The 18,594-nt window shown below is 39.7% G+C and overlaps 1 protein-coding gene across 3 annotated transcripts in view; it reads right to left on the bottom strand.

The window, feature by feature from the left end:
- RIMKLB (ribosomal modification protein rimK like family member B) overlaps positions 1-18,594 on the bottom strand; it is a 131,424-nt gene that overhangs the window by 21,032 nt on the left and 91,798 nt on the right. For all 3 annotated transcript variants that reach the window (XM_029204560.1, XM_029204561.1, XM_029204559.1), the window contains exon 2: positions 12,188-12,423. In XM_029204560.1, coding sequence (XP_029060393.1) covers positions 12,188-12,362 — 175 coding nt within the window. In that variant the 5' untranslated portion in view covers positions 12,363-12,423. The remainder of the gene's footprint in view (positions 1-12,187; positions 12,424-18,594) is intronic.

Raw genomic sequence — 18,594 nt, 5'->3', positions numbered from 1 at the left:
AATCAAGGACGCACTCAAAGATTAAGACAGATGAGTTACTAGAACACGGGAGACAGCCTGAAAGAGCTTTCATTTAGCCAAATTTCAAAGAAAAAAAAAAACTACTAACAATGCAAAAAAAAAGCTCATTAATCTATAATGATAGTGGAGAAGGGGGGCTCATTTGCTATCACTTGAGGAACTATTACATAAATCTGTATTCTAAAAACTGGTAGGGACTTCCCTGGTGGCGTAATGGTTAAGAATCCGCCTGCCAATGCAGGGGACGCGGGTTCAAACCCTGGTCAGGAAACTAAGATCCACGGGCCACAGGGCAACTAAGCCTGCGTGCTACAACTACTGAGCCCATGTGCCACAACTACTGAAGCCTGCGCGCCTAGAGCCCGTGCTCTGCAACAAGAAAAGCTACCACAATAAGAAGCCCACGCTCTCCGCAACTAGAGAAAGCCCACACGCAGCAACAAAGACCCAATGCAGCCAAAAATAAATAAATTTATTAAAAAAAAAATAAAGAAATAAAGACTGGTAATAAAAATAAATAAATAAATAAATAAAATAAAATAAATAAAATAAAATAAATAAAATAAAAACTGGTAAATAATGAGGAAAAACTACATTTATGCCCCCATCTCAGGAGGAGCTATTTATCACCAGTAGGAAAAGGTCTTCTTTAGAGAAGAATGTCAATTAATATAGAAGGAATAGCAAAATTAGAAAAATCACCATTTTGCAAATCCCAATGAAATATCAAAATATCATTATAAGGGAGGCTTCCCTGGTGGCACAGTGGATGAGAGTCCTCCTGTCGATGCAGGGGACACAGGTTCGTGCCCCGGTCCGGTAAGATCCCACATGCCGCAGAGCGGCTGGGCCCATGAGCCATGGCCGCTGAGCCTGCACGTCCAGAGCCTGTGCTCCGCAATGGGAGAGGCCACAACAGTGAGAGGCCCGCGTACCGCAAAAAATAATAATAATAATAATCATTATAAGGAAAGGTGGATGGGATATCTGTATAGTGCCAAAATATCAAAGAATTGCTAGGCAAAAGATAAAAATAGATTTTTCTAACAGACCATGCAGACACTACCTGTCCCAGTGATCAAACTTATCCTGGACAGTGGCACAGACTATCATTTTGGGCCTCCTGGAAGAACGCACTGTGAAGTATCCATGGTCAACTAAGAGGTAACTGTGTGCACAAAACACATGAACTCTATCTAATCATGCCAACTCACAGGAAGCTTCAGGAGGCAGACATCACAAGAAAACTATCACACAAATCCAGGATACGAGACATTGTTCTGATCACTTCAAAAAGTTGATGTCACTTTAGAAATAAAGATGGGAAGAATGTCTAGAGTTAGAAAGACTAAGTAGACATTATATCCAAATACAATGCATGAACCTTATAGAGCCTGACTTGAAAATAACTGAAAAAGGTATTTTGGAATCAACTGCGACAATCTGATTCTAGAGTATATATGAGATGATATTAAAGAGTTTACTTTTCTTAGGCGTGCTAATTGTGTTGGCTGATAGGGAACAACATCCTTATTTTTTGGCCTCAGATACTGAAATATTTAGGGGTGAACATTTAAGATAGCTACTTGTATTCAAAAGATAATGACTCTCTCAAAAAGCTGTGTGTAATGTACATAATGTTTATACATACTAGGAGAAAGAGATATTAAAGAACTATGACAGGGGGTTACTACTGAACACTCACTCAATCTAGGTAGCAAGAATATACCTGTTCATAATTCTAGTCTTTCAGCTTTTCTCTTCGTTTAAAATTCTTAATGAAAACCCGATTTGTAGGGGAGAATCCAAGACGTATCAAATTCTTAAGTATTCTCTAAAGAGAACTGAGGCTGGTCATTCCAGTTTCAAAATCTCTGGGTTTTGCTGCTCAGCTTTTCTTTTTTTTTTTTTTTAAATGCTTTCTCATCCTTTCTCTCACCAAAAGCCCATTTACTATTCTGCCAGTGACCCATCTCCCTTGCCATTTATGTTTCAAGTGCTACTACTGCAGTAAAAACTTTATATTAGTTCATCTTGGAAGGCGGAGGAGGGAAGACTAACTGAAAGCTAAAGTAACTTGCTAAAGGCAGTCAAAACCAAATCTAGGACAAGAAATCTAACCTGTTCTTTCTCAGGCTGTGAGTTCTACTTAGAAAAAGTAAGGAGTCAGGGTAAGAGATTTATAACTTCTAATCTCCCTACTTCCAGATAAATTCACATAACAAACTTTAGTTGTTCAGGTCAATAATCCAGAATGCTAATCCATTACTTAACTGACAAAGCTATTAAATTCACCACCACATGTAAAATAAAAGGGGCTATATTAACAAAAAAGACGAGATAATTCTGAACGTTTTAAAATACTCAACTCACTATAAATCTATTTATCAATTAATCTACTTTAGGACATTAAAAAAAGATTGCAGCAAGAGGGCTTAAGTCACACGGACCTGGTGCCTACTATAAATGCAAAACTGTCTTCACATGAGAATTGTCCTCCTAAGCTTTTTTTTTAAAAAATCACTGGCTTGGGGCTTCCCTGGTGGCGCGGTGGTTGAGAGTCCGCCTGCCGATGCAGGGGACACGGGTTCGTGCCCCGGTCTGGGAAGATCCCACAAGCCGTGGAGCGGCTGGGCCCGTGAGCCATGGCCGCTGAGCCTGCGCGTCCTGAGCCTATGCTCCGCCAACGGGAGAGGCCACAACAATGAGAGGCCCGCGTACCACAAAAAAAAGAAAAAAAAAAAAAAAAATCACTGGCTTGGGACTTCCCTGGCGGTCCAGTGGTAAAGAATCCGCCTTCCAATGCACGGGACGCGGGTTCGATCCATGGTCGGGAAACTAAGGTCCTACATGCCGCGCAGCAACTAAGCCTGCGCACCCCAACTATTGAGCTCTCGCATCTCAACAAGAAAGCCCAAGTGCCGCAAACTACAGAGCCCATGCGCTCCGGGGCCCACATGTCACAACTAGAGAGAAGCCCGCACGCTGCAAAGAAGAGCCTGCGCGCCATAAGGCAAGATCCCGCATGCCTCAATGAAGATCCCATGTGCCGCAACTAAGACCCGACGCAGGCAGGGGGGATAGACCTGACGCAGGCAGGGGGGATAAATAAATGAATATTTAAAAAGTTATCACCTTAAAAAAATCACTGGCTAGTTTCCCCCACCAGGTCCCAAAAATGTAGGATGAAAAGTAATTACCCAAATTTTGAGGAGAATAGGACAACTGGTAATGGAAATTTACAGTACCAAGGGTCAAATAAATCTCCAAAGAGTTATGTACAACACTAAAAAGTCTTTATTAAGGCTGGGTTAGAACTCATACATCTAAGTTATCAAATATCAAAAACAAGAATAAAAGAATCCATTCTTTTGAGAATATACATGCCTTTTCTATCTGCTTACCTGCTTCCTACGAAGATATATTTTATGTTTCCTATCAAACTACCCCTGTTTAACATCCTCAGCAATCCTTTTCCTGTCCAATTTGTTTCCAAGCCTTATCTCACTATTAATCCCAGGTAGCAAGAAAATTTTTCTCTTCAATGGTATGCTCTTTGGGGAACGATAAGGAACCAATAAAATTCCTTTCCCAGGTCCATCAGTGGTACTGAAAGAAACAAAAGGAAGTCTACTATAACAGTGTGCCTCATTATCACTGAGCAATGCCACTTTGCAGCTGACCATCATGTGTTTGAAAAAAAGAGACAGAAAAGGAGAAAGAGATGAGGAAAGTCAGATTACGACTCTCTGTTTTAAAAACATCTTTTATTGAAGGTAATGACTGGCTAGCTTCTGCTCTAAGTACCTTTAAAAAATACAGAATCTGGGGGTCAAGACAACTGACCCTACCCCAAAAAGCAGGTAGGACACATCAAATGTAGAGAAAATGTGATGCCACTAGCTAAATAATTCTAATTCATTTTATAAATGCTGGCATTCAAGCTCTGCATGTTAGAGTACATTCTCTTTACCTTTTCTATAGATAGAAAAAAATGGCTCAGAAGAAAATACTTCATGAAAGTGATAAAAAGATAAAATACCCTTAAAGGACTCATCCACTTATCCACTCATTCTTTTATTCATTCAAAAACACTGAGCATCTATTTTAAGATACTCTGAGCCTTGGGATAAAGTCCTAGCCCCACTTAAACAGTTATGAGGAGGATGATGGGGGAAAGTGCATGTTAAGTATTTGATAAAGATCGGCACACAGTAAGTAGTTAATAATTGTTAGTGGCTATCAATTACTCTTAGTTTACAATGGTGGGTTGGGGTAGGCTGACGGCCCATGTGGTAGCTGTTGATTCTTCATCTTTTTTTTCTCAACTCCCAAGCAAACTTGATTTATTTGATAACTGATGCATAAGGTCTCAGTATTAGAAGCAAGAAGACATATTTCTATTTTGCTAACATGAAAACTTTATGAATTTTTTTCTATTATCCAAATATGAAATGTTATTATCTAACCAAAATTACATTTTCTTCCCCCATAAGATAGCAATCTATACTGAAATAGTTTAAAAGAAAACTATATAGAAGAAAACTGGGGAAATGTATCATTTAGGTCGCTATTAATGAAGCCAGCCATAAAAAGTTACAGCAGTGTCCCAGCAACAGACTAATGTAAAAAAGGGGAGAGTGTAAGCAAAGTATCTTTGTGATGTCCTTTAAATGTCAAGTGCCTGTCCACTTTGGTTTTCTCTTTTGTTTTGTTTTTGCGGTTCGCGGGCCTCTCACCGTTGTGGCCTCTCCCATTGTGGAGCACAGGCTCCGGACGCACAGGCTCAGCGGCCATGGCTCACGGGCCCAGCCGCTCCACGGCACGTGGGATCTTCCTGGACCGGGGCACGAACCCATGTCCCCTGCATCGGCAGGCAGACTCTAAACCACTGCGCCACCGGGGAAGCCCCCTGTCCACTTTGAAAAAGAGTAAACTTTTTAACAGTGGCTCCAGGTTAAAGACATTTATATCAGTCTGTTTTAACCTCCTTTTGGCAATCGAGAGCAGGTGACCTAACTACATGATATCTAGAAATTTCTCTACTTGTCAAGGAGAGAATTTACCAGCAGACTTAACTTAGCAGTATCAAGACAACCAGTCTGACCAACTGCAAAAGAGTTTAGTTTAAAAACTAAATCAGCCAGGATAGCTAGATCTAACTAGTTCTAAAGCAGAAGCTGTTTTCATTATATCACATGAATTCCCTCCAAAGCCCTAGCAGCATGACAGCTGGAAGACTCCTTTCAACAAGAATATACTCTAATGGTTAGGTTAGACCTATAATCCTAAATACTGGAAAGCCCCTGAATTTTGTTACTTGCCTTGAAGGAAGAATTTAGAGATCTGAGCTCCTCATCATTCCTTTGCTTTAAGTTCCCCAATGCCTTCAGAAGGCCATTCAGTATCAGGTTTCCAAATCCCTCATACTCTTTAAAAAAAGTTTCCTGTGGCAGTACCTAACAGATTCCAAGGCTTTATCTTCAAAAAGACCATGATTCCAAGTGAATAAAAGTAATTACTTAATTACCAGTTTCACCACTGTGTACCATGGGTTATGAGATTCCCACTCTGAAATAAAAAAGGTAGTATTAATTGATTTCTGCCCTATCTATGCCAAGTAACCATGTCTCTGAGCGTCTATTTTTGGCAATATGCTCTCTGGAATTAATTTCTGTCACGGGGAAGGTTATTTGATTTGTAAGCAATTAAAATATCTCTAGTTAACTTGAGCAAGAAACAACCTATAATCTCATCAAAGTGCCATACCAAAAATGATTAAATTCCAAACTTTCTCCTTCTATCCTTGAGTCAAAAATTTTCATCAGTTCAAACATTCTCTCCATTTATTTTAATTTTATTAAGAAAACTCCTAAACAGAAAATAAAAATACTATAATGAATCCAATGTACCATCACCTACTTTCAACCTTGTGAGAGTCACAGTAGTCTAGCGCATCCCTGTCCTCTTGAACCCTTTCTTTTCCCTAAAGGTAACCACACTTGGAAAATTATGATTTATCCTTCTATTAACTATTTTTTAAACCAGCAAAAGTTACAGTCACATACCCATCCTCCCCTCAGATAACAGGATACGCCCTTTTTCCTAACAATAATTTCACTTAACAATGTTGTATTTTATGAAGTAGGTTTTCAACATGTATCTCAAAATAAGGACTCTTGGGCACATACATTTTCTTAACTGGGACACAGAAGCACTAATCAAAAAATAAGAAAAAATAAACCATACTTAATTAAATTTAAAAACTTTCACTGACCAGAAGATGCCATTAACAGAGTAAAAAAGGCAAGCCACAGAGTGAGAGGAGATATTCACAGTACATGTATCCGGTAAGAGGCTTTTCCCCAGAATATAATACAAGACTACAAAACAAAAAGAGACACACACCAATTAAAAATGAGTACAGGGGCTTCCCTGGTGGTGCAGTGGTTGAGAGTCCGCCTGCCGATGCAGGGGACACGGGTTCGTGCCCCGGTCTGGGAAGATCCCACATGCCACGGAACGGCTGGGCCTGTGAGCCATGGCTGCTGAGCCTGAGCGTCTGGAGCCTCTGCTCCCGACGGGAGAGGCCACAACAGTGAGAGGCCCGCGTACCGCAAAAAAAAAAAAAAAAAAGAGTACAGAGAGGATTCCAGGAAGATGGAGGAGTAGGGAGCATCAGGACTCTGTCTCGCCACCTAAACAACAAATGCATTGTCAATCTGTTGAAGGATAATGAAGGAAAATACTGGCATGGTAAATGCAGTTAATTTTCATCAATTTCAGCTCTAGAAAAGTAGCAACTACCCATCCCCCATTCTTTAGCAATACTGCACTTGGTTCTGGAGCAGCTGACATGCCTTGCAGGAGTCAGGGTGGTCCATAAGGACGCTGCCCTCCAAATATCCGGCATCTCTGCTCTGATGGCTGGATGCAGCTTCTGATCAGAGGTGCAGACAAAGAGGCCAGTAGCCATTTTTGTTGTACCACTCCTCCCACTTTTACAAGCCCCTCCCCATCCAGCTGAAGTCACTTCCAGGGGACTTATTTATTTCTTCAAATATCCTCTTTGCCCCTTTGTCCCTTGTCATTTTTCGCCTCAGAAGCCATACACTAAACACTAGGACATTCAACTGCAAATATGGGGAAAATTTAAAAAGTGACTGCAAGTGCCTAGGCAAAGGTTCAGAAAAGACCTTAGAAGACATTAAGATTGCACCTTAGGCTGATCTGAGGTACAGAGACAGCCTATGACAATCAAAACAACAAAAACAGTAAACAAAAAACAGCAAACCCTGGGGAAGGGGGAGACTGATTTCCAGAGTTTCCACATTAGATTCAAATGTACAGAATTCAACAAAAACTCACAAGGCATAGAGAAAAACCAAGGAAGTATGGCCACTAAAAGGAATGAAATAAATCACCAGATACCATTCCTGAAGTCCTAATTAATGGCAGAGAGATTAGACAAAGACATTAAAAGAAACTACCTTAAAGATGCTCAAAGAACTAAAGAAAGATGTGAAGAAAGTCAAAGAAATAATGTGTGAATAAAATGTTAATACCAGTAGACAGAAAACATAAAAAAGAAACCAATAAGTAATTCTGGAGCTGAAAGGTACAATAACAGAAATGAGAATTCACTTAGAGAGATTCAAAGCAGATATGAGCAGACAGAAGAATCAGTGAACTTACACACTGTGGGAGTCCCAGGAAGGTTGGGGCGGGGAGGCGGGTGGTGGTGGTGGGGGGGCGTTGTGCAGAGATAATATTTGATGAAATAGTGACTGAAAACCTCCCAAATTTGATGAAAGACATGAATATAAACATGTAAGAAGCTCAACAGTCTCCACCTTATGAACTCAAACAGACACATGTTGATACACTATACTTAAACTTTCAAAACCCAGGACAAAGAGAGAATTTTGAAAGAAGCAAGACAGAAGCAAACCATCACATTCTATGGATCCTCAATAAAATTATCAGCAGATTTCTCATCAGAAACTTTGGAGACCAGAAGACAGGGGTCTAATACACTCACAGTGCTAAAAGAAAAACTGCCAACCAAAACTCCTACATCCAGCAAAACTCTAATTCAAAAAAGAGGTAGAAACTACCACTGGCATTTTTCACAGAACTAGAACAAAAAATTTCACAATTTGTATGGAAACACAAAAGACCCCGAATAGCCAAAGCAATCTTGAGAACGAAAAATGGACCTGGAGGAATCAGCCTTCCTGACTTCAGACTATACTACAAAGCTACAGTAATTAAGACAGTATGGTACTGGCACAAAACCAGAAATATAGATCAAGGGAACAGGATAGAAAGCCCAGAGATAAACCCACGCACATATGGTCGCCTTATCTTTGATAAAGGAGGCAAGAATATACAGTGGAGAAAAGACAGCCTCTTCAGTAAGTGGTGCTGGGAAAACTGGACAGGTACATGTGAAAGTATGAAATTAGAACACTCCCTAACACCATACACAAAAATAAACTCAAAATGGATTAAAGACCTAAATGTAAGGCCAGACACTATCAAACTCTTAGAGGAAAACATAGGCAGAACACTCTATGACATACAGCACAGCAAGATCCTTTTTGACCCACCTCCTAGAGAAATGGAAATAAAAACAAAAATAAACAAATGGGACCTAATGAAACTTCAAAGCTTTTGCACAGCAAAGGAAACCATAAACAATACGAAAAGACAACCCTCAGAATGGGAGAAAATATTTGCAAATGAAGCAACTGACAAAGGATTAATCTCCAAAATTTACAAGCAGCTCATGCAGCTCAATATCAGAAAAACAACCCAATCCAAAAGTGGGCAGAAGGCCTAAATAGACATTTCTCCAAAGAAGATATACAGATGGCCAACAAGCACATGAAAGAATGCTCAACATCATTAATCATTACAGAAATGCAAATCAAAACTACAATGAGATATCATCTCACACCGGTCAGAATGGCCATCATCAAAAAACCTACAAACAATAAATGCTGGAGAGGGTGTGGAGAAAGGGGAACCCTCCTGCACTGTTGGTGGGAATGTGAATTGGTACAGCCACTATGGAGAACAGTATGGAGGTTCCTTAAAAAACTGAAAATAGAACTACCATACGACCCAGCAATCCCACTACTGGGCATATACCCTGAGAAAACCATAATTCAAGAAGAGACATGGGGCTTCCCTGGTGGCGCAGTGGTTGAGAGTCCGCCTGCCGATGCAGGGGACGCGGGTTCATGCCCCGGTCTGGGAAGATCCCACATGCCGCGGAGCGGCTAGGCCTGTGAGCCATGGCCGCTAGGCTTGCGTGCCCGGAGCCTGTGTTCTGCAACGGGAGAGGCCACAACAGTGAGAGGCCCGCGTACCCAAAAAAAAAAAAAAAAAAAAAGAGACATGTACCAAAATGTTCACTGCAGCTCTATTTACAATAGCCAGGACATGGAAGCAACCTAAGTGTCCATCAACAGATGAATGGATAAAGAAGATGTGGCACATATATACAATGGAATATTACTCAGCCATAAAAAGAAACAAAATTGAGTTATTTGTAGTGAGGTGGAGGGACCTAGAATCTGTCATACAGAGTGAAGTGAGTCAGAAAGAGAAAAACAAATAACGTATGCTAACACATATATATGGAATCTAAGAAAAAAAAAAGGTCATGAAGAACCTAGGGGCAAGACGGGAATAAAGACACAGACCTACTAGAGAATGGACTTGAGGATATGGGGAGGGGAAAGGGTAAGCTGTGACAAAGTGAGAGAGTGGCATGGACATATATACACTACCAAACGTAAAAGAGATAGCTAGTGGGAAGCAGCTGCATAGCACAGGGAGATCAACTCGGTGCTTTGTGACCACCTAGAGGGGTGGGATAGAAGGGTGGGAGGGAGGGAGGCGCAAGAGGGAAGAGATATGGGAACATACGTATGTGTATAACTGATCCACTTTGTTATAAAGCAGAAACTAACACACCGTTGTAAAGCAATTATACTCCAATAAAGAGGTTAAAAAAAAAAAAAGAGGGAGAATTTAAGACATTCACAGAAAAGCAAAAGTTGAGGGAGTTTGTGAACCTGTAAGGTGAAATGAAAGGACATCTACCAGTAACTCAAATTCATATGGAAAAATAAATATCTCAATAAAGGTAAATAAATGGGCAATTAGAAAAGCTAACATTACTGTAACAATAGTTTGTAACTGTACTTCAGAATTTAGAGATCAATATAATTCAAGAAAAAATAAACGATCATTAGTATAAAAGCTAGTATTGCTATAACTTTCGTTTGTAACTCCAACTCTTGTTTTCTATATAACTTAAGAGACTGGTGCATTTAAAAGGATTATCAGTTTATATTTTTGGCCACAAAATGAATAAAGGTGTAATTTTGTGACATCAACAAATGAAAGGGGTGGAGACAGAGTGGTAAAGGAGCAGAGTGTTTGCATGTTACTGAAGTTTGGCTGGTATAAATTCAAATTAGAGTAGTATAACATAAGGATGTTAAATGTAATCCCCGTGGTAAACGCAAAAAGCAAATGAAATATACACAAAAGGAAATAAAAGGAATGTAAAGATTTCTACAAAAATGTCAACCAAACACAAAAGAAGACACTAATACAGGAGACATCAATAAAATCAGCAAAACTTTATCTAGATGGACTAAGAAAAAGAGGGAAGACTCAAGTTACTAAACTCAGAAATCAAAGGGGGAGGGAACATTACTACCGATTCTACAGAAATAAAAAATATTATAGGAGAATGTAGCAGTCCCCTTATCCACAGTTACCACAGTTAACTGTGGTCCAGAAATATTAAGGTGTACTGAAATATATGAGCAAAGACAAAGAAACAGCAATGAGCATAAATGACATTGAGCTTTCATAGTGAACATACTGACCCAAGGCAAACAATACAGACTAATAATAGACAAGGTTGGACAAATGGTCTATCTGCAGCATTTACAGCAGAGTTAACAATATGTGAGAAGAGGAATTTTACTCTAATTTATCCACTTAATTCTTCAAGAGTCTGTTTCCTCACCTGTAAAATGATAATATTACCTTCCTTACAAGATGGTATGAGATTTAAATAATTCAAAATATGTGAAATGTAAAAAAAAAAAACCTAGAAACTCCTGGATTTATGGGACATGCATCAATGAAAAGTCTTTAAAATAAGATTAGATTTAATGTTATAGGGAAGTAGAGAGTTTCTGAAGGTTTTATCATGTTAAGATGATAAAAGTAGTGTTTAATGAATGAGAAAGGGCTAGAAAGGAAAGACTTTTGAAAAAGACATAGAGGGCTGCTGCAGCATTAAAATTTGGGGCCCTAAGATCCTGACCCAGGACAGTAAGAAGTAGAAGTCAGAATAGCTGTGGCTTGGGGGGAAAAAAGCAACAGAATTTTGTGGCATAAATGGCTCTTAAGGATGCATTAGGTCAAAAGAGACAGAGACAGAAAAGCTGAAATAAGCCCATGAGTGAAATTACCTTAAAAGCAGATCTGTACTCTGCATTATTAATTCTCACAATAACCACCTCTCCCTAATAGAAAGGACCAATTTAACTGTAACAAATCCTTTTACAGAGCTTAAAGATTCCTGCAAGTCAGTCCTAAAGAATTTCTACACATTTCCAAAATATCTTCCCCTAGTAATCTGAAAACAATATGAACTACTGAAAATATTAAAAATACTTATCACCAATTAAGTCAAATCATTTGGACACTTTTATCCAGAAAGAAAAGCTGTATTTAACACCACACATATAAAGCATCTTATAAAGAAAAAAGAAAATGAGAATTACATATGGATTTTGATCAATTTACTAAAAGGACCCTGATGGGGTACAAATTCCCCCATAGAGGCACCTTATAAACAAGGCATTTTAAAAATAGAAAACAATAATGGAAGAAAACTAGTAGGTTATCTTTAATTTCCCTCCCAACTATTTCCTAAATAATACAATAAGGGATTTAACAAATACCGGTGTTGCCATTTCTTCCATAAAATATACTAGATTTTTAGACTAGATGATACTTAGTAATAATAAGGCTATTAACAAATCCTTTGCCCTAATTATTCCTAAAATACGCAGAGTCACCAAATTCTAAGTAAAAATGCAAAGAAGTTACTTAACTGTAGACTTACCCAGGTTTCCTTGCTCGACTGTTAGCACCACCTCATCCATCACCACAGCCCTAAAGTCCAGTTCCTCCTCACAACATTTGGCCTTTAATGCTCGTAAGATCTCTTTTTGGGGATAGTCTTCCCTGATTCGACGATCTGTCAAAAACCACAACTTGGCGGCCACAGAGCTACACATCTTGCTCTGCCTGTTCTTCCTTTTCTGGGATTACTTCCTCCTGAATATAGACTCCTTCTAGCTGGAAGAGAAGATATACATACAAAGTAAATCGAGAAACTACTCAATTTTTTGCTTTCACACAAATCACACCATGATTATATACTAGCTATGAAAAACAGGAACTATACCCTGTCTTTTCCATCACTACAAACTCGAACAAATTATGTATATTCATGTATCTATAGCTACTGTTCAATTATCTTCCTTTATTTCATATATGTATAGTTTCTTATAAACATATTTATAGGTATGCTTAAAAATCAGATGGTAGCACATATTACTAGATGAGCATCAACAATGATGTCATTCACATAGCAACTTTAGTCAAAATAAGTAATTTGAGAATGTGGGGGGAAAAATTTGAATAACTGCCAAAGTTATTTAAATAAATGTCAAAGTTCATTCACTAAAATTTGTTTTTCAGTCAGGAGACAGCATGCTCTTACTCACTGTTTTTATTCTATTTTTAAACAGAATTTTTCTTAAACAAACACAGCTTGTTTACTAGAATGCCACCAAGAGTTCTGCTTCTCAGAGTTTATATCATGAGCAAGACAACTGAAAGTCATTTTCATGAGAAGAAAAAAGTTACAAGTTTTACTAACAAGCATAATAGGTGATTTCTAGTATTATCCCAGATAACATGGCAAACCTAATACAGAAGGACAGGACAAGGGCAAGGAATAGAAGAAGCAATGGCCATACAGATGGACGGCTTCCAGCATCACAGCAGCCGGAACTGGTCCCTTATGCACCGTTCACGTGCTTTCCACAGTCTCAGCCAGAAGGGCCTGCTCCACAGATGCACACAGTAAGAGCAGAACATCATGGGACAGAGGCACTACCACACACATACACACGCACACACACACCACCCCCTCCCTCAAGACCTTGACCTGTCCTGCCTACCACACTCACCCACCTGCCTGGGGACCCACAGTCTCAAAGGCATCAGGGGACTGGAGCTCAATTTACACATGAGGAACATGGGATGTGGCCTTCCAGGCGAATGGAAGGGGTCTCACTCAGAAGGAAAAGCTCCACAAGTCACACCAGAGCATCTAATGTAGAGATGTCCAGTTTCCCTCGAGAGGGGAACTATAAAAATGCCCTTAAAATGTTTACAATTGGGTAGGTTTTGAAGCAACCTGTCATTGACCTCCAATACTCCGAAGCCACGTCTGTGCCTCCCCTGACACTTAGTTCTTGACCACTGTCTGTTCTATGATTGACTTCATTGCATGAAATTGCACTGCATTACTAGGGCAGTTGTGGACCCAGTAGAAATCAGGATGGGATGTTATAGCCACTGGCAACTGAGAAGCAGTTATGGCATGTCAGCTTTCAGGAAAATGCCCAGGCCACAACCGTAACACAACATGGTGTTTTCAGTGAGTCTATGACCAGACAATAAAAACACTCCAGGGCTGCAATCTCACAGTCATGCAGCAACTCCTAAGAGATGATGCCAATGGGCATATCCATCTTGTCTGGCTTCATGGCCACAGCCCTGATATCCTCACGTAAAGTTTGCGTGTTTCTACACTGGTGTGCAACCAACAACTAACGACAGGCTCATATCAGGCTCCCCATCGCCTTTCATTTTCTTTTTAATGAAAGGGCTCGAAATCCTCATGAACCTAGGGTTCTAAGAAAGAAAATGATTCCCCTCTCTGTCTGGAAGACATGAAGCAAAGGTAGAGAGCATCATTGGCCGCAACTGGACCACATTCTTTCAGGGGGGATGCCCACAGCCCCTAATCTGGAACTGGAGGAATGCTCTCGCCCTACAGAAGGAGTGGTACCATGGGAGCTGTCACCTTGTCCTGAACTGAGGTAGCTTCAGTTTGATGACGTAGAATACATTTTCTTTATCACCTTCAAAAGATTTTTGCGTTATGCCCTGGTTTTCCTGTAAAAATTTGCAGAGGTATGCGACACTGTATTCCAACTCAGTCTTCCTGTACAAGTAAATGACATCACCAGTTTCTAAAAGACAAAGTGTGCTTAACAACCCTCAGCTGACTGGTGCTGGTATCTTCAAGTAACACCTGTCTAGATTTGTTATCTACTACAATTTTAGTCATCTCCAGAGACCAGTTTATTGCCAGGGAGTGAAAGGGCACAACCTCTTCTCTGCCCAGTGGTCCCCCCCAGTTTCCACGGGAGGATAAGCGGCTGACCATCCTTGGTGCCCAGGGATACTGCTGTAGTGGCTGTTCGCCTTTTTCAGACTGTTCCGTTGGGATTCACATTTAACAATACCCAGGAAACAGGTAAAGATGCCAGCCACAAAGCAGAGGCTCTGCATCTCCAACAGCCCTCCTGGCCTGAAAGGCCACCAATGCATTCCTATAGGCCAGGCAGAGACCAATAGGTTGGTATCTCCTCCCTGACTATGATTTTAAATTTAAAACATCTACTTTTCTCTTTTTTTTTCCCATCTGTTAATATCAAGGAAAAAGACAAAACAAAAAAGCTGATAAAAAGTCAAAAGCATTAACAGTAAACCTACACAGCCTAGGAGCACAAAGTATGCCAATAAAAGGTCAGTACTTAAGTTCATATCATATCCACTGTTTTAAAAGACAGGAGGGGGCTTCCCTGGTGGCACAGTGGTTGAGAGTCCACCTGCTGATGCAGGGGACACGGGTTCGTGCCCCGGTCCGGGAAGATCCCACATGCCGCGGAGCGGCTGGGCCCGTGAGCCATGGCCGCTGAGCCTGCGCGTCCGGAGCCTGTGCTCCGCAGCGGGAGAGGCCACAACAGTGAGAGGCCCGCATACCGCAAAATAAATAAATAAATATATAAAAGACAGGAGGGACTTCCCTGGTGGTCCAGTGGTTGGGACTCTGTGCTTCCACTGCAGGAGGCATGCGTTTGACCCCTGGTCGGGGAACTAAGATCCCGCAAGCCACATAGCAATCAATCAATCAATGACAGGAAAGAGTCCCCTGTAAAGTAAAATGGTTCCCCTTTTTCCCCCTGACATTTAAAGTAGTAGGTTTGGCTATCCAATAACATATCTGTAGGGAAAGAGTTTATTCTCCAACAGTGTAAGATCAATAGGGCATTTGCAAACGTCCACATATACACAGGAGTTGATTTTTCCTCTTAGAATATAAAAAAAAAATCAGATCTACTAATTCCCTATTTTTTTATTTCTCCAGAAGTACCAAATAATATATAAACATCAGATAATAAATAAATGCTAAACTAGCCTTTTTGAAATAAAGAGAAATCTATAAAATTTAATTTTATATTAGAGATAGTTTTCCCGTGAAAACTTCTGGATAAGCACACCAATTTTTATGACTGTCATCTTCAAATACTCCAGGCAAGGCTAATTAAATGAGAATCATAAACAAGGTGATTTTCTTGTAAGGCCCCCTTCCCAGTGGTAATTATTCTGGTAAAGAAAAAGCAAAATCACAATCTACCATCTGACGATATTAAGGGCATCTCTTACTGCTAGAAAAATTCTTTATTCCAGATAAGATATACCAAATGAACTTAGAATCAAAAGACTGAAAAAGAAGATATGTTGGAGGAGAGAATATATACATACTTAAATATAAAAACTAGAATTTACTCAATTTGGCAATAACTACAGCTGTACTTTCAATGACATCGTTCTGTCCTGGATGAGGATTAGGTTTGCACAGAAAAATAACAAATGTGTGAACGGGCACTCTTTCACTATTATTTCCTGTAACTGTTTTCTCCTGACGGCTTTCCCCCTGTACATAATCCCCAGGGCTTCATTCTTAAACCCTTCTTTCCTTTCTCTAGAAAAGTCATTCTCAGTCCAGTTTCAACTACTATCATTGACCTACTAAATATATTTTTCCAACCAGGAGTTCAACTGAATTTCAGATCTTGTTTCAATATGCCTAAACGGGCATCCTTAACTAAATGCCACCCACTATTGCCTCAGTTAAGCAAGTAAAGTACTGCAGTACATATTTATTGAAAAAGATTCCACAAATCAGTGGACTTGCACAGTTCCAACCCACACTGTTCAAGGGTCAACTCTGTGTGTGTGTGTGTGTGTGTGTGTGTGTGTGTGTGTGTGATAAACACACATATTAAATAGATACCTAACAGAAGCATAATGTTTAAAGATGCTGAATGACATGCCTTATCAAACTCCAAATACTGGGCTATTTTAAAACTAAAAGTTGAATGAACACTATTTCAAATTAAACCTCGGTATTAACAGTAACCATTTCCAGATTAAGAAATGAAGGTTAAGAGAGTTAAGAAATGCACCTAAAAAAATTTTTTTTAACTAAGTAATACTAAGTAGCATAGCTTATATTTCCAGAGATTTTCTAAATCCCAACAGTCTCCCTCCAAATCATACTACTTGCCTATGTTAACTTTAATTGTACCTTTTAACACCTACTTTGTTATGCTTAAGGTTTTAAACCAAGGATCTGTTTATCAAGGCTTTTCTCTCAATCTCAGTAAGTTCTAATGCTTCCCCGCCTCCCCAAAAAATCCAAAACACAACAAAACACAATCTGGGATACATATGAAATTTTACCCTCTTTCCTCTCCTTGTTTTATCCAGTCTCTTTCGAAGGTGGATCTGAATTACTGTAGGAAATGAGAATGAATGGGGGTAAGAGGCAGAGGGACAAAAGCATTAAGAAGATGAGAGAAAGGTAGGAACACCCCATTGTGTGTGGGGGGGGGGTGTACTTATTAAAGGGGTACAGAAAATGATAAAATGAAAATCTCAGAAGTCTCAGAGACAACCGATTAATAGTGTTAAACCTGTTACCCCATCATCCACTAAAACAATGTCCCTTTGAAACTTCGGTAGTTCCTCCACAGTCTCATCCTTTAGCTAAGACGCCACTTGAAAAATATCACTGTCTGGGTGCCATTTTCCTTAGCACATTAACTTGGAGTTAGACTGTAAGGCTGTGAAAGCAGGAGCAGGTTAGGTATTAATCAAAGTTGACTTTACAGTGACAGAAATGGATGACAGTCCCCTTATTCTTGAAAGAGTATACCTCAAAAACAGAGCAAATATCTGATTTTCCAAACTTTACATGACACATTCACTCATACTCTCCTTACAGCTCTATCATAATACCTTTTCTTAAAAAAACTATATACAAGATTTTGCATGAAAAATGAGAGGATAACCATTTTCCTATACATACTCAATATGGTCCCTTGTACTCTTTTTCTACTATATCTAAAGATATCGAAGGGAATTTGGATAAAATCACTTTTGAGTAATTATATGTACCAATTACTGTGTTAGGCAGTTTACTTGTATCTTCTCACTTAATCCTCACAATCATCCCTGTGACACCTTATTGTCCTCACTGGGCAGGTGAGGCTGCACTAGCAGACAGGTCATTTGTCTAAATTAGAAAGTGGTAGAAGAGCTCAGGGTCACTTCAAATTCCACACACTCTATGGCAGAGACTGCCACCTGCCTACCAATATCCACTTTCCACTTACTCCTCTGTAATAACAGATCTGATATTTACCTGAGCACAATGCCATATGACTAAGAGACTGCATTTGTATTCCGTAGGCCTTCCTGCAACTAGATATGGTCGCAGAGTGCTCAGCCAAAGTACTGCACTCCAACTTCCAGGAAGCATGCTAAAGAGATGTACTCTTCCTCGGCCCCTCCTCCATTCTGCTACCTGGAATGTGGGTGTCATGGCTACACCTCCAACAACCATCTGGACAGAGGACAAGAGTCGACCCTAGGAAAAGTGCAGCTAAGTGTTAGAAGAACTTGAATCCCTGACAACTGCGCAGTGCTGTGGCCTTAAACTGCTTACTATCTCTTTTTCATGAGGAAGAAATAAACTTCCAACTCAATGATATTTTGGGATTCTTTATTATAGCCAAAAAAGATAAACTACTAAGTACACAAAACTAAGCATTCAACTGCATAATACATTCAATTAATATTTGAGTGCCTACTACGCACTCTCCCTAAAGATACCATGGTTAACAAAAGAGACAAACCCCCAGCCCCGATTGAACTAAAAATGATCTGATGATAAAATGTCATGAATAAGAAAAAATGCTCAACATCACTAAGCACTGAAACACAAAACTACCTCACAGGATGGTTACAATAAAAAAACAAAAAAAACCCCAAAAAAACAGAAAATAACAAGTGTTGGGGAAGACGTGGAGAAACTGGAAG

The sequence above is a fragment of the Monodon monoceros genome, unplaced genomic scaffold (genome assembly GCF_005190385.1).
Source record: "Monodon monoceros isolate NGI ecotype Baffin Bay Population unplaced genomic scaffold, NGI_Narwhal_1 Super_Scaffold_6, whole genome shotgun sequence".
Taxonomy (NCBI): domain Eukaryota; kingdom Metazoa; phylum Chordata; class Mammalia; order Artiodactyla; family Monodontidae; genus Monodon; species Monodon monoceros.
This window is presented reverse-complemented; position numbering and strand designations above follow the sequence as displayed.